Below are 15,578 nucleotides of genomic sequence, written 5' to 3' on the forward strand. Positions count from 1 at the left end.
TTTATTGTGAAAAGTTTGAGAACCACTGATCTAAGACACAGACTTGACTCAACAAAATACAATTTATGTTAATTGCCATTTTTATTGTATTATTTATCTATTTTAAATGTAGGGGTACATTTAAGAGTTCAGGCTTTTTAAATCTGACATTGCTTCCATTCCTGTCAGTATTAATATTTCATGCCAATATTACATAAAACTGTTCGGGCAGCACACAACCAGAGTTTGCTGTAGTGCAAAAGCAACAGTACAAATTTGAGCTCAGTTCAGACTAGATGCTGCCTTACTGTACCATCTTGTGGTTCAAAGTGGTATTACATGAGGGTGTAGGCCCAGATTTCAACATGATTACTTTACTATTGCATCAGAAATCAATATTCTTCACTAATTCACACAATTGAAATTTGCCGAACATGCTTTTTCTGCATTTCAATCTGTTTTAAAGTTCCTAATTTGTAACTATAAAAAGAAGCAGCTACTTTCAGCCGTTTGAGAGAAACTGAAGAAGACATTTACTGAAGTTTTAGGACCAACAGACTGATGAATAAACCAAGTAAAGCAAAGTAAAGACAAGCTGCACTTTGACTTTTATTAGAACAATTTGCTGGAACTACAGAGTAATGAAGTACTTCAAGGTTTTGTGTGGATGACTTCCAACCTTACTGTACAGCACAGAGCACAGAGGGACAATATATGTAATCAATATATGATGCAGAATGAACAAGTAAAGACTGTAAGCTGAGTCTGAGGCTCATGCAGGACATTTCATAGTGAGGTGTCTTTGGTTGGATTATTCAAACATTTACATCAAAGCACCAAACTCATTTCTCACAGATGAAGGTCTTTGATTCATGATCATATGACCCCGTCCATTTCCTATTATTGTCACAGCAGACTCCACGGTATCCAGAATAAGGATCTGACCATCCTTCTGCCCAGAACCTGTCAGAGAGATCAAATCTGATATGAAACTGGACTAAACTCATAACTATTGTCACATTCATATAAATATGCGTCTCTTTTGGAATATTTCCAATATTTGCTGTATTTCTTTCCCAGGTTTCTCGCCCACTTTCCCTCCTTTAGACTTTTCTCTGAGAATCATCATGCACACTAAAACAGCTTTCAAGCTTTGATGAATATGAAATCTTCCTGCTGTAAAAATGGAGAATAAAAAGAAGTCAGAGCTGACTTTCTGCTGTTTGAAACTGTTTGTCAGCTGTTTACAGACATCACTTTGAAATGTGTGTCTATCAGGTCATATTTACTGAAGCTTCTTCCTTCATATGTTCTGAAGTTTTACAAACACCAAAGAAGAAGAGACAGGAATTCTCTGAAACACTTTTTGTTCTGTGAGAAAAGAAACATTACAGCACAAAAACATGAAGACAAATTGAACAAAGTGAAATGTGTCGGTCGCTGCTTTGAACATGTTTCAATCCTGATTCCTTCAAACTGACTTGTTGTAACTGAACGTCATCACAGACTGCAGATGAAGAGAGTTCAAGCACAGCTGTTCATTCAAAGGAGGATTTCTGCTTTTCTTTACATTCAGTTTGTGGGGCTGTTGGAAAATAGCTCAACTCATGTATTGCTGATCTATCTTCCAAAACATCAGTGTTTCACTTCTAAATAATAACTCTGGAATAGAAACAAACTAATGTCTCACGTTTCTGTCAGCGCTGATCCGTCCACCCATTCCCATTCATATCCTCCTGATGTCTGTTTGGCTCTCAGACCAATCCAAGAGCGTCCTCTCATGTTCGGTTCATTGACAAATTCCTGTTTGAGAAGAGACACAAATATTGTCTCCAGTCATAATTCAGCACTTCTGTTGTAGTGACATCATCTTGTGAACATGTCTGAAGGAAGAATAACTGTGATGAAACTTTTCTTCCATTGTGCAGAAATCAGAAAGAGCCAAAGAATCAATGAATATCAGCTCCTCCTGTAGCTCAGTCAGTGTTGCAGTGGAATCAGTGTTAACAAATCATTTGATTCAGTTGGATTGAATCAGAAAAATAATCTGGATTATGAGGATTTCTCTCATTTTATAACATTTCTGTGTAAATTAAATGTTTGTCAAATGTGTAAAAACTTTACGTTTGAATGTGTCTGCAACAAAAAAGGAGAATCCAAGAAATCCATCAGAGTGGAGACAGGAAGCAGGTCACAGACTGACAGCAGGTCAAAGACACAAGTAACAGATGACTGTCAGCTCCATCAAAGATCACACAGACATGAACAAACACACCCACCTGTTCCTCTTTGCTGTTTATCATCACCAGATCAGCTCCTTTATCCTGACAGGCTCTCCTGCTCTCAGACCAAGTTTTCCACTCAGTGGATTTAAAGTAACAGCTGCTTCCAAATCTCCTCCATCGATCAGGACACTTCCCTTAAAGTCAAACACATGTTTTAAAGTCAGACTTTGTGTCCTGTTGTATCACATGAATCTTTGGTTCCTGTCATTTTCCCTGTAAATGCTTCATTTAAACTCAGGTTTTCTCTCTTATTCATAATGAACTGAAACTTACATTTATACAGAGAAACTGTTACACAGCATCAAACATTTAGGATTCAAAACAAAGACACAATCAGGTTATCACTGTGTAACACTGATGTTTTCTATCAGTTATTCAAACTTTATTACCTTCTATCTTCTCCTTCAGCTTCTTCACTTCTTCCTGTAACTGACTGTTGAGTCGTTTTGTCTCTGTAGAAAAAAAACATGTTAAAAAATGTAAATATAAATTTTATCTGACATTAGTATTTTCTTGTTAATTTTAAATACTTTCTTACCTTGATGTTCAGTCTGTAGCTCGTTGTAACTGTGGTTCAGTTTGTTGTGTTTGAAGTGAAGTTTGTTGAATTCACTCTTGTTCAAAGCATCTGAAATATTTCAGTGAAACCAAAATAAAATAAAATAAAATAAAATGAGTGAAACGTTGAACAGAAATAATCTTCTTCCTCTGCTTTGTCAAATATCAATAAGAGTCAGAAACTTGCAGCCATTGCTCTTTAACATGTCCTGTGGGTGGAGGTGTTAGAACTACAGGAAATCTGATGAGCTAAATACGTATCAACTGTGAACAAAAACCACTGACAAGATTCAGAATAATTGTGCTTCAGTGTGGAGGAAGAAGGTGAAGAGTCAAACAGCATTTCTACACCTGTAGTCAGAGATGTTATGTAGGGCTTTGGAACGTGATGTCACGGGGGTGGGCGTGGAAAGGATTTTGTCCCGATCCGCCATTTTGGGGGTCTAAACAAAGCGCAAGCGAAAAAGTAGTCACACACAACAGTTCGTTCTTGCTGTGTGGTCCGCTGCAATGTTCAATCGCACAACCGGCAAGAGAATAAGCTCTAATAAGAGAATAAGTTCTAAATATGGTCATATCACTCTTTATAGCCTATTAGTTTTATTTTTGATGCGCTCTGAGGTCATAGCAAATTAGAACAAACATCCTACTGAGTGATTTTGCAGAACTACCTTCTATTTATAGAGTTGCTAATTATTTGGCATTATTGCAGCAAACCAGCCAATGAAATGGATGAAACATCGTGACTGAGTTCCAGCGCTACACAAGGAACCTGCTTCAAACATACCACCATGCCAATCAGATTACACTGCAAAAACTCAAAATCTTACCAAGTATATTTGTCTTATTTCTAGTCAAAATTATCTCATTACACTTAAAATAAGACACAATCAGCTACAGGGCAACATTTCAGTAAGCTAAAGGAACTTGTTTCAAGACAGTGAATCTTGAAACTAGAGAAAAACTAGAGATTTTTCACTTGTTCCACTGGCAGATTTTTTCACTTAATACAAGATATTTTAGCTTAAAATAAGTGAAAAAATCTGCCAGTGGAACAAGTGAAAAATCTCTAGTTTTTCTCTAGTTTCAAGATTCACTGTCTTGAAACAAGTTCCTTTAGCTTACTGAAATGTTGCCCTGTAGCTGATTGTGTCTTATTTTAAGTGTAATGAGATAATTTTGACTAGAAATAAGACAAATATACTTGGTAAGATTTTGAGTTTTTGCAGTGTACTTCTTCCATGTGAGGGTGAAGAGGTGACCCTTCAGGATAAGATGGTGAAGGTTTGCTGCGTTTGGTGAACAGTGTGATAATAAAACCAGGGAAAAATGAAACCTGCTCCTGTTAAATATTCTTAAGTCTTTTGCTGTATAAATAGCTGTATTTTTTCAAAAGATACAGTAAATAAAGTAATGTTAGTAGTGGGTGATATCATGTAAACACTGTCATGATTTTGTGTAAACATTTTGTCATTTGTAAACTGTAAATGACATGGATTCTACATGTAATGTGATGTTCTATAAAGTGGTTTTAATTTTAAAAAAAAAAAGAGGCAAAAATTAGTTTGTTTCTTTATTCAACTTTTGAACAGCGGGACTCAGTCAGTACATATTCAGTAAATGCAAATTATTTACACGGCAGTGCACTACAGGCATAAATCTAGACCCCTAGATAAAACATTATGGCATTATAGCAGTGACGACTCCTCCACAGTAGCAGGTGGGGTTTTTCTGTTTTGAGGCTCCTTTTCCCCGTCACTACAGATGGTCTGTTTATGTTTTGATCAAGAGCCTTTTTTGGGCAGCTGAAGAGGAGAAGTCTATCTTATGGCCAACCTCTGGCTGTATCTTGGTCATATTACCCAGCAAAACCCAGTATGCAGGTTCATCTGTAACAGTCCTTGTGCCACAGATCAACACTGTTGCTTCTACTTTAAACAGAAGAGCAGTGACGTGGGTGCAGGTCTCCGTGACTCCGGCCTTACAGGTGCAGTGGGCGACTTCAACCTTCCCTGTGATGCTCACAGTGACCCATGGCTGCAATGCTGGTTCATTCAGTCTTTGAGAGTGCAGGACCTGAAACACACACAGACAAAGTTCATTTAAAGACAAGAACTATGAGCCAAGGCCGACACAAATGTGTTTAATCTACTTTATCATAAATGTAACAAAGTGTTTAGAAAGTTAGCACATACATGTCATTTTTCATTTCTTTATGTGTCCATCGCTGCAGGTTATAGTGTAAATCTGCCTGTTCTGTCAGAAACCTGCCTGCAGAAAATGAACCTAAAGTATGTAATGCAAGGATGTCATCACTTTAGAGATGGAGAAAGCATAAAATGACAGTTATGAATCACTTAATATGATATGAGATTCTGCAGGTCATTGATCAATGTATAAAACTAAAATAAAATGTATTTTAGTGACACAAGATACAAATATGGAAGCAAGATGTATAATTAGGATTATTTATAATAAATATGAATAAATCATTGCAATTTCTTTAACCATAAAGAATAACTAAATCCTTCAGGACAATGTCTCATCAATGCACTGAACTCACTATGTTATCCCTCTAACAGCCTCCACATGTTCTCACTGTAATTTCCCCTCATGAATGAATTTATGCTGCACTAATGTGAATGTTTGCAGGAAAATCAAACGCATTTCACTCGCAGTACTCGAGCTGACTTACCTTTGTTTGAATGACGACTTGTACGCGCTGACTCCACAGATAAGGTATGAACTATGTCAGGCTACGTCAGTAGCGGTTGGTCTCCAGGGTTTCTACTCCACGGCCGTATTTCATACGGGTCCACATTTCCAATGCACGCTATTTTCTGCAAGTACAGCTGCTTCGCCTCTGGACGCAATCGGTCTCTATACAGTCCGTTCTCTTTTGAGCTGCTTTTAAGCATCTTGTAATCGTCGTTCCAACAGTGTGTTTGTTTTGATTCGTAGACCCCGAAAATGGTGCCGCGCTCCCACAATGCATTGCGGCGTGACGTCAACTCCAAAGCCCTACATGCTTTGAAAGAATAGATTCTGACTCATGTGACATGTGCCTGTTCTCACTGAAAATATGTCTTTTTACATTCAGTCAAAGCTGCTCTGAGGCTTCAACACTTCCTCATATCAAAGGTGTTTCCATGTGATCAGGTACTTCCTGTATTTGCTGTGGCAGAAGGACACGTTCTGGTTGTGAAGCTGCATGTTTGTTGGCTGCTGGGATTCAGTATCAGTCATACATTCATTTGCAGGAGAAGTTCAGAGGTTGTATCTTATCTTACAGCATATGGACAGGATGATGATCCCAGCTAACATCAGGAGGCACAGCACTCTTAGACCCAGTGTAGCACATCTGAAAGAGCCCTTCAGGACTGAAGGAGGATTCAGAGTCTGTGGTCCTGTTAGAAAGCAGTGTGGATGTTGGTCTGTGCTTATTTCCTGTCACTCTGTGTTTAATAGACCTGTGGTTGTGGTTGTATCAACTTAGCTTCATAAAAGGGTCGGTTGCCAAAAAACAAGGAACTATAACATCTGCGCTGTAACTAAAGTGCCTGAATCAATTTGCTGTTCACAGAGCTCTACAAACCAACGTGGGAAAAAAACGTAAACTACAAAGGTTCATACAGCACATGGAGAAACAGATGTTTGATGAGCTGCAGTTATTTGGCATTAAAAGCTGACTGTAACAAACTGGAAGTACATTTATTTGTATAATTGACTTACCTCCTTCCTGCGACTGAAAATGATCATAACTATCTCTGATCTCATCTGTACTCTCGTAGGTATCCACCTCCCTCTGCTCCCACTCTACTCCGTCCTCCTTTCTGCTGTATCTCACCTTCTTTGATAGATCTGGTTCAGCATAAATATCTGAGGACATCGTGAGAGGACTGAGACAGCTGAGCAGAAGCTGCACTTACAGAGTTTAAACTATACTTTAACAGTTCTGCAGTACTAACCCTTGTATATATGGTGCTATGCTGTACTGTTCTTGTCCAGCCTTCTGTCTGCTTTCAGACAGGAAGAAACTCTGAGGAAGTGACATCATGCAAAGGACCACAGACCAACACTTTCATTTGATTGCATAAAAACCTCGAGTGTGCTTGAACACACAAATGGAACATTTCATGGTATTTATATTTGCAAAGCCCCTCAGAAACATGTGAAAACATTTGCATGAAACAGGAATAAATGCATTTTCTTTGTTTAACAAAAGGTGAGCTTGTGGTGAAAAAAAAACACACATACGTCATGCTCACACATGTGCACCTCATGTGCACAAAGCAGGAAATGTCTCTTTGTCAGTAATACGTTTTTCTATTTCCTGATAGAAAACAAACTGTTAAACTGTTTAAGATTTCATGTGACTAAAGTTACCAAGTTGTTTTTAAAGTATACGATCATTTTTTAGCTCGTAAATTAACATCAAAATGAAACTTATGCACAAGTTCAGTAAGGAAGATCTATGGCCTCACATCTGTCCACTGCCAGGCGCTGCTGACTAAATCTAAGCTTTATCACTTCCACTTTCCCACACTGTCAAGCTGTTTGTGTTATCACTGGTCTAGTCCAATGACCTTTTCCTGGCCTTCTCCAGGCCAATCAGCATTCATGCCACGTACAGCAGCGCAAACAAATTCATCCATCCCTGGGCTTCCATGTGTCTTTAATGTTTGCAGAAGAGTATTGCCAGGGTAAAATCCAATTTCAGTTGTCTCTGGCTGTCATTCTTTTTTCTCTCGCTATTTAACAGTCATCTAAGTGTGCCTGGAATTTTCTCCAGTTAACAATAAATCCAGGCACAGTATATTTCAAATCAGTTTATACTTGCCTCTCTCAGCTACTCCACATCACAAGCTCAAATTCCCAGTCTGATCTCTCAGCCCGTGTATTCCAGCAGCTCAGTTATTCAGTCATGCATGTTAATTAATTATCTTCCATCCATCCATCCATCCATTCACTTCCGCTTATCCTTTTCAGGGTCGCAGGGGGAGCTGGAGCCTATCCCAGCTGTCGTAGGGCGAGAGGCGGGGTACACCCTGGACAGGTCGGCAGTTTGTCGCAGGGCCAACACACAGAGACAGACAACCATTCGCACTCACATTCACTCTCACATTCACACCTAATGGCAATTTGGATTATCCAATTAACCTATCCCCATCTGCATAACTACAGAAAACGAAAAAAAATTAAAATTATACAAGAAAATTGTGAAATAATCAATGCCAGTGTTTCTGACACTTTTAGACGAGTAAACATGTCCCGGGTCAAATTGACCCAGGAACATAATTGGTGTTCCTGGACACCAACATAACAGGAGGGTAAAGTTCCGCTCTTGTTTTCTATGCTGCGGTTCCAGCAAAGACGAAACAGCCGGGTCACTGGACTCGCTGCTCCTGTGTCAGCGCACAGCAGGCACACTTTGCTCCCCCTCCCCCCTCTTGTGTTTAGATGTTGCGCCGTGACGTGACGTGACTTAAGACGCTTTGGGGGTTGTTAAGTTGTTTACATATTATTTATATTTTCACCAGTTGTTATTTTTGTTGTTGAGAATTTTAATTGTAATTTCTGTATTATAGTTTCTCAACAGTACTTGTTTGTTTTAATTTTTTACTGTTTTTTGCACACTTTTTATGTAAGATCTTTCTAAAAGAAAAGAAAAAAGGAAATAAATAAATAAAAATTGGTAAATATAAACCACCAAGGCTGTGAGCCCCGACCAAACCTACTCTCCACTCCGCAAACAGGCGAGAGAAGTGACCCGAACGATCGGCGCCCCATGCTCCGACCCAGGGAAGTGTCCACTCTGGCGATCACGCACGCATCAAGCGGCGCTGGTGACGAGGTGGTTCCCCGAGCCCTCACCTCAGCATGCCACCCTCGGGCGTGGTAGGACCCCCACACACCTCGACCTCTGTCTCCAGCTTGGGAGGTCCCACCCTTACAATAATCACACGGTTGCTGTAACACTACATTCAATGTCTGCAGTTCTCCCACTGCCAGCCGTACACTTTACCACCAAAAACAACAACACAAGCAGAGCACAGTCCTGGGTTTTAACTATTTAATAATAATAAAAACGCAACATCACAAAAAACACTTGAGGTCATGAAAATTTATTGAGATTTAGCAATTCAAAGAGCATCCACCTTATTTTCGATATCAGCAATACTGGCCCATATTTACTTGGTATTGGATCGATACCAAAATATGTAGTATCGCACACCACTAATGGCAGTCCATTCTCCCTGCAGCACGGAGTACACTGCCCATGAGGCTGCATTCTTTAGAGCTATGCCTTCATATTAAATCATTTTTTAATAATAATTGTTACAAATATTTCATCACTTCATTATGCGGGCCGCAAGATTGAGACCCAGGGATTAGAGCCTGCTAATACGTCTTTTGTTTGGGTTTACACCGGCGTGGAATTACCAAAAAATAGAGAGGGCATAGCATAACATATGAAACAGGAAAAGGCCGCCATGTTATCCATTTATTTCAACAAAGCAACTGTACTCTGAATATCACTTTCTTCAAGGGAAACTGTAACGGAATACAGTTACTCATATTTTGTATTTTAAATATGCAACACTGGTACATGTACTCCGTTACTCCGCAACACAACAAAGAACACAAGGAAAAATGCAGACAATAAACATACACTAGGGCGAACGAGGCAAAAGGCCATAGATGCGAACACAGCTGAACATAATCTAACTAATGAGACTGGGAAGCAAAACCGAACAAGATGCACACAGGACAAGAGACAAGAGAGAACTAGTGAGAGAAACAGAGACACGACTGGGGAACAGGCCAATCAACATGGAGACAAGAATGACTTCACAGAGAGATACTAACACAGGAAGAGGGCGGGGACACAGAGGGGGGATGATAACAGAAAACCTGAGGCTAGATAACAAACTAAGACCTGGGACACAAACAGAGACACAACAATCATGACCAAAACTTCACCTCAGAACATGAAATGAACCAGAATCAGACGTCAAACACAAACGCTGGCTCACGGACCAGGACCATGAGCCTCCACACAGAAAGACTCCACCCAAAGCAGGAACTCTCTTTCTGAGAAGTGATGGTGCTCACCACTGCAGCACCACGCTGCCCTGTTAGTTTCTGTGCTGGTAAAAATAAAGATGAATAAATAGTTCACTCTGACATATTTCCTGTGTCACAAACACTTCTTCTCTCTGCTGCTTCGATGTACTTACAGTTTGTAGAAGGCAGCGTCTAACAAATATCATGGTCCTGAGTCTGGGTATTCAATGTTTATGTTTTGATTATTTTCTATTCTGTGATTTTAGTCTGGTTTTTTTTTCATGGTTTAGTCTTTTGCATTTTCTAGCTCTCTAAGTCCTTCAGTGTTTTGTGATTTTGAGTTCTTAGGGTTTGCTCCTGTGCCTCCCATATTTAGTTATTTGTTCTTATTGAGATGACATTATACAATCCTGCAAGAGTGGTTGGTTGCCTGGACTCACGAAATTTACAAGGTCACACGGGATTTTCCAAAGGAAAATCACTGGAATTATAAGAGGCAGACAACTATACACACACCACATGTGTTTGCTGTTTATATTTGGTTCAACCTGTCAAGGACAAAAACGTAATGAAAATTCTGCATCAAGCCTTGTAATCGTAGCTTTCCTAATTTTGGTAAGTCTGGGTTGACAGCAAGGTGGTGCCGTAGTTAACGTTGTTTCCTTCCAGCAAAAAGGTCCTGGGTTCAAATCCCCTGGGTTCTCTCTTGGTACTCAGGAGTCCTTCCACATTTGAAGTCATGTAGTTATTAGGGTTAGGTTAACTGAAGATTCTAAACTATGTGTGAATGTGAGTGCAAATGTGATAGCCCTGCCTCTATTCCTATCACATCTGTGATAGGTCCCACCCTCCTCCCCCCCCCAACCCTGAAAATGATAAGAGGATGGATGGAGTGGAAGTTATAGTAAACCAATTGAAAATGTATGCTAACCAGACTCTAGATTTTGTTGAACATTATGTAATATGAAGATAACATGTAGTATTTAAGTGAAAAAGTAGTATTGAGTTAAAGGTTATTGAATAGTGTTGGAATAAAGAAAATTTTGAAGGTTAACATATTCCAAGAGCTCAACTTACTTCATCTAAACATGTTTCAATCACATTTTATCAACAGAAAATGCCCAGGTTTATAGAATATGAATAACTAGGGCTGCTCGATTATGGCAAAAATGATAATCACGATTATTTTCATTCAAATTGAGATCTCGATTATTTGACGATATTTATTTAACCCTTTAAGACCTACTATAGAACCAAGTCCGCCAGAGCTTATATTTTTTTTTTACATGTTGTAGTGCCATTTGTGGGAGCATTTCAAGTTGCTATACAACTGTTATAGCCCATATTTTAATAATATGTATGCATTAAGTCCATAGTAAACATAGTAAAAAATTTAAAATCGTTTTGGGTTTTTTTACATATATTTCTACTTGGAGAAATTTAAGAGGTTTATCCCTCAAAACTTTAAATACAAAAAAGTTGCAAACAATAGTTTACAACAACAGGAAATTTATTTTGAGTGTCTTCATAGTTTTATTTTGGAGATTTGGAGCAATTTTTATATACTGCAGGAAAAACGAAAAAACAATCCTATGATGCAAATTTGCAAAGAAAACAGCATCAAAATAAACTATTTCGAGCAGTGCAATTCGAGTTCTAAGCATCCCAGCAACTATTCAGAAAAGTCAAACATGACAAGGAAAGGCTTTTACGGCCTACAAGTAAAAAACTACATTTTCTGCGAAAATGACGTCACTTCCGGTTTCGGGCAGGAAATGGCGGACATGCGATCGTTCGCGCTGACGTCTGTTTCACTGTGGGAAGTGTTAGGAACAGCTGATCGGATCGGCAAAGCGTGTTTCTGGAATATTATGTTTTTGTTCCTGCAAGTGCTTTTTATGCAGTTTTTGCAAAGCTTTATGTGGAAGGAAACCGTGACCAAGGACGAGCTGATGGCATCAGATGTAAGTACAACTCCTCTGGTTTCATATGCAAAACAAATTATTGCGCTAGCTTACACGGTTCTGGTTCTACAGGGATTTAAAAATAGTTACACAAAACAGAGCGTGCTGCTCTGACCGGCTTTAAAGGGTTAACAATAACAATGTATTGAATAATGACTTTAAAAAAATAATATAAAATAGTGTGCAACACCACTGAAGTTTTTTTTTACCTCTCTTTTCAACCAACAGCAGTCACTCTCCTCTCCAAATAACTTCTGCTTAGCTTTCCGAGCTTCTCTCGGGTCCTCTTAATCAGCGGTCTCCAACCTTTTTTGCGCCACGGACCGGTTTATGCCCGACAATATTTTCATGGACCGGCCTTTAAGGTGTTGCGGATAAATGCAACAAAATAAAACCAGTACCGGTACCGAAAAAATGAAGATTTATTCATAACACACGTCAAAAGACCCAGGAAAACAGAGTTAACGATAAAAACGATAACAAAATAACGCTGAAAACCGATAAAAACCCTGAAAACCATACATTTCACACCTGAGCCTCTACTCTCGCGGCCCGGTACCAAACGACTCACGGACCAGTACCGGTCCGAGGCCCGGGGGTCAGGGACCGCTGCTCTTAATTGTTGTGACGCTTGTTCGAAATGCAGAGAGGTGCGCTGGATTTGCCACACGGAGCAGTGCGAGAGTAAAGCATGAGGGAGGGGCTAATAATCGGCTCAGTCATTTTTAATGATAGTTGAAAGCCCAGATCGTCATCGTGATTAAAATTCGATTAATTGAGCAGCCCTATGAATAACTGCCCATGCAAAACATCTGTCTGCAAATACTGGCCACTACTGAATTAAGTAAATCCAACATATTCTTTTTTTCAGTGTACACCCTCTTTGCTGTGTGTTACCTCCATGCTCCTAGTAATTTGCTAGCACTCTGTTTCCCAATGTAGTTTCTTAGTTTCTTAGTTCCTTTGTTTTTTGGTTTGAGTTTCTCATTTCTAGTTCCTTTATTTCGGTTTGGTTTTCTGCAAAAGTGTAGAATTATTTCCAGGAATAAAGCTGCCGTTTTCAGTTAACTTCCCATGTTTGAGTCTTGCGTTCAGGTCCTACATCCTGCCACACAGCCACACATGACAACAAGGCCATGTTATTATGTACATATTGCAACTGCTGAGTTAACCCTTATTATCTCTGTGATATTATAGACAATATTAAAAATAGAAACTTTCTGGGGGTATTTTAATGAACTGTTTCTGTCATTTATATTTTTAAGTTATTATAATGTCTCAGTTTAATTTCAGTGTTTTAAATTCATGAAACTGAACTTCAGATCTTGTTGAATGCTGTTTTCATTTGTACATAACTCACAGTTTCACACATTGTGACGTGTCAGAAGAACTGTGTCTCTCTTCTAGTTTTACTTCCTCTGCGTTTTCTCTTCAAAGCTGTCTGACTTACCCCTTATAAGGGCTTTGGGTCCACATGAACCGTTTTCAGTTTTTAGCTTAAGAAAAATTATAGAAATAATTATTTTCTCAAATTAAGATTAATTGGCTGTGACTCATTTTCAGTGAGGAACATAACTCAGAAAACATTCACATTGACCTCCCGTCCCTTTCACATTTGCACCACATACAGGGTCTTCAGGTCCACTGGACCCGTGGCTAGTGAAAATGATCTGTGTGTGTGAGTGTGAGAGAGAGAGAAAAGCATGTGAATTGACCCAGGTGTGACCCATCAGTGCTGTTCCCACACAAGGTTACAACTAGGGATGGGTACCGGTGGCACCGGTTCTGACATAAACGGTAGTAACCAGACCGAAAAGCAGCGCACATTTCGGTGCTTTATTTCGGTGCTTTTTGTTCCTGAGCTGTGATACACTTCTAGCCAATCATTTTACATTTCCGAGAATAGTAGGCGGGCCCAGGTACGTACGTTCTGTTAGCGCAGAGCTACAGATTAAAAATGTCCAAGGCGAAGCGGTCAAAAGTCTGGCTGTACTTCACAGCAAAATATGCAAACTCAGCAGCAACAAGTGCTTTAAGCTGATACTGTGATACTGTCAAAGGAGGTAACACCAAGAATCCGATGAAACACCTGGCGACGCATAGCGTTTTTTTTAAAAGCCCAGAAATGCGCCGTATTTGATAGCTTGCTGCGAGACCTCACACCGAGCGCATCTACTGCGGGTGGGTTGCCTGTTATGCAACATCCCCCAAAAACCCGAAGAGGAGAGTCCTGGCCCCTAGCCCTGCCAGTGTAGCAGAAATGATGACGGATGATGATGCAGCAGCAGCCGTTCTTCTCTGCGTGAGTAGCTAAATGTTGTTCGTGTGTAATTTACGTTGAGTAGGCTAACCACGTTATTACATTAATGCATGTAAGGTGAACTAGCAAACCTCATCATAGCTACATGCGGCTGTCTTCCTGTTTGATGGCAGATACTCCCTTCACCCTGGACAAAAAGGCTAAAATGACCAAAGAAAAAGTGGAAAACAGTTAAACATGAGAGGTTTTTGGACAAAGTTTGTGTTTTTTCCATTGTTTAAGCACTGCTTCTGTCATGGTCTGGTTGGGCACCTGCAGGTCTCAGACAGCGGCTCCTCCTCCTTTAGGCGGAGTCCGGTTGCCCCTCCCTGGCTGACCACCTGTGAGCAATCGTGCCAGCGGTATATCAGACCTGCGCTCTCAACCACTCATCGCCTGAGTATCTGCTATTCCCATGTTAGTTCAGTGGAGCATCCTAAACCTTGTCTTAACGCCGTGTGATGACTGACCTGTCTTTTCTTGTCCTCAGCGATAGCACCCGGAGTGGAGATCTTGTTCCCCTCGCTCCCGTCCTCCTGGACCTGGGCCGCCAGCTGCTTACACAACGTGGCCTGCCGGCCCACCGCTCACCTGCCTGCCTCCCCACGCCTCGACCGCTTCCGGGTTTTCCGCTCCACCTGTCCCCTCCATCTGAAACCAAGTAAGGCAATTCAATTCAACTGCGGAGGATTATTGGTTGTCTGCTGGATCCCTCTGATCGTGATCTCCTCTTGTTCCAGTGCCCCCGGCCCCTACCTAGTCCTGTTTCTACCTCCCCGCTGTCCCCGCTGTTCAGCCGTCTCCTAGAGGTGTCTAGGTCGCCCTCATTATCACCGACGAATCCTACGCGCCACTAGTGTGGTGGCGTCGCTTTGTGTTTCACCTTTGTTTACCTGTGGGCGGAAATAAATCATTTGTTTTCTGTCACCTCGCTTCCGGGTTGGTTTCTGCGCCTGTGTCCATCCCTGTTCCCTCGTGCCGTTGAGCCGTGACAGCTTCCAGCCAAGAGTGATACCATATATGCCCCATAGCTGCAGAAAAGGCTAACATTGTTATCTTTTTACAAAAAACAGCTGAGCATGAGAGGTTTTTGGACCAATTTTGTGTTCTCCATTCTTTAAGCACCGGTTTGAGCACCATTTGAGCACCGGCACCGTTTCAAAAGTACCGATTTGGCACCGGTATCGGATAAAACCTAAACAATACCCATCCCTAGTTACAACATTGCTGCAAAATTGGAGCAACCAACACTGTCTGCACCCACATTCCCGCACATTTCACCCTCTGTCTTGCAGGAACGAATCTTGGAGGCATGAAACTACAAATATCTCTGTCATTGTGGTTCCATACCACAACTGATCAAGATGGCAAAGTGATTCTCTGTTCAGACTGTGTTACAGTTGATATTGGAAGAGTCAGAGAGCC

General features: G+C 40.5%; 1 protein-coding gene across 8 annotated transcripts in view; it reads right to left on the minus strand.

The window, feature by feature from the left end:
• Positions 1 to 6,235: 6,235 nt before the first annotated feature.
• LOC309699552 (uncharacterized protein) overlaps positions 6,236 to 15,578 on the minus strand; it is a 29,162-nt gene continuing 19,819 nt past the window's right edge. Inside the window, exons 2-6 of one of the 8 annotated variants that reach the window (XR_014274376.1) lie at positions 15,082 to 15,184; positions 14,624 to 14,804; positions 14,427 to 14,494; positions 6,791 to 14,314; positions 6,236 to 6,701 (exon numbers count right to left, since the gene is read on the minus strand). Coding sequence is in view for 1 of the 8 variants with exons in the window: in XM_082522654.1 (XP_082378780.1) it covers positions 14,458 to 14,494; positions 14,624 to 14,804; positions 15,082 to 15,184 (321 nt within the window). In the remaining 7 variants the exon portion in view is untranslated. Of the gene's footprint in view, positions 6,702 to 6,790; positions 14,315 to 14,387; positions 15,185 to 15,578 lie in introns of those variants that run through there. The other 7 variants (XR_014274371.1, XR_014274372.1, XR_014274374.1 and 4 more) reach the window with 7 other exon arrangements.

The sequence above is a fragment of the Aulonocara stuartgranti genome (assembly GCF_965226115.1).
Source record: "Aulonocara stuartgranti genome assembly, chromosome: 22".
In the NCBI taxonomy this organism is placed as follows: Eukaryota; Metazoa; Chordata; class Actinopteri; order Cichliformes; family Cichlidae; genus Aulonocara; species Aulonocara stuartgranti.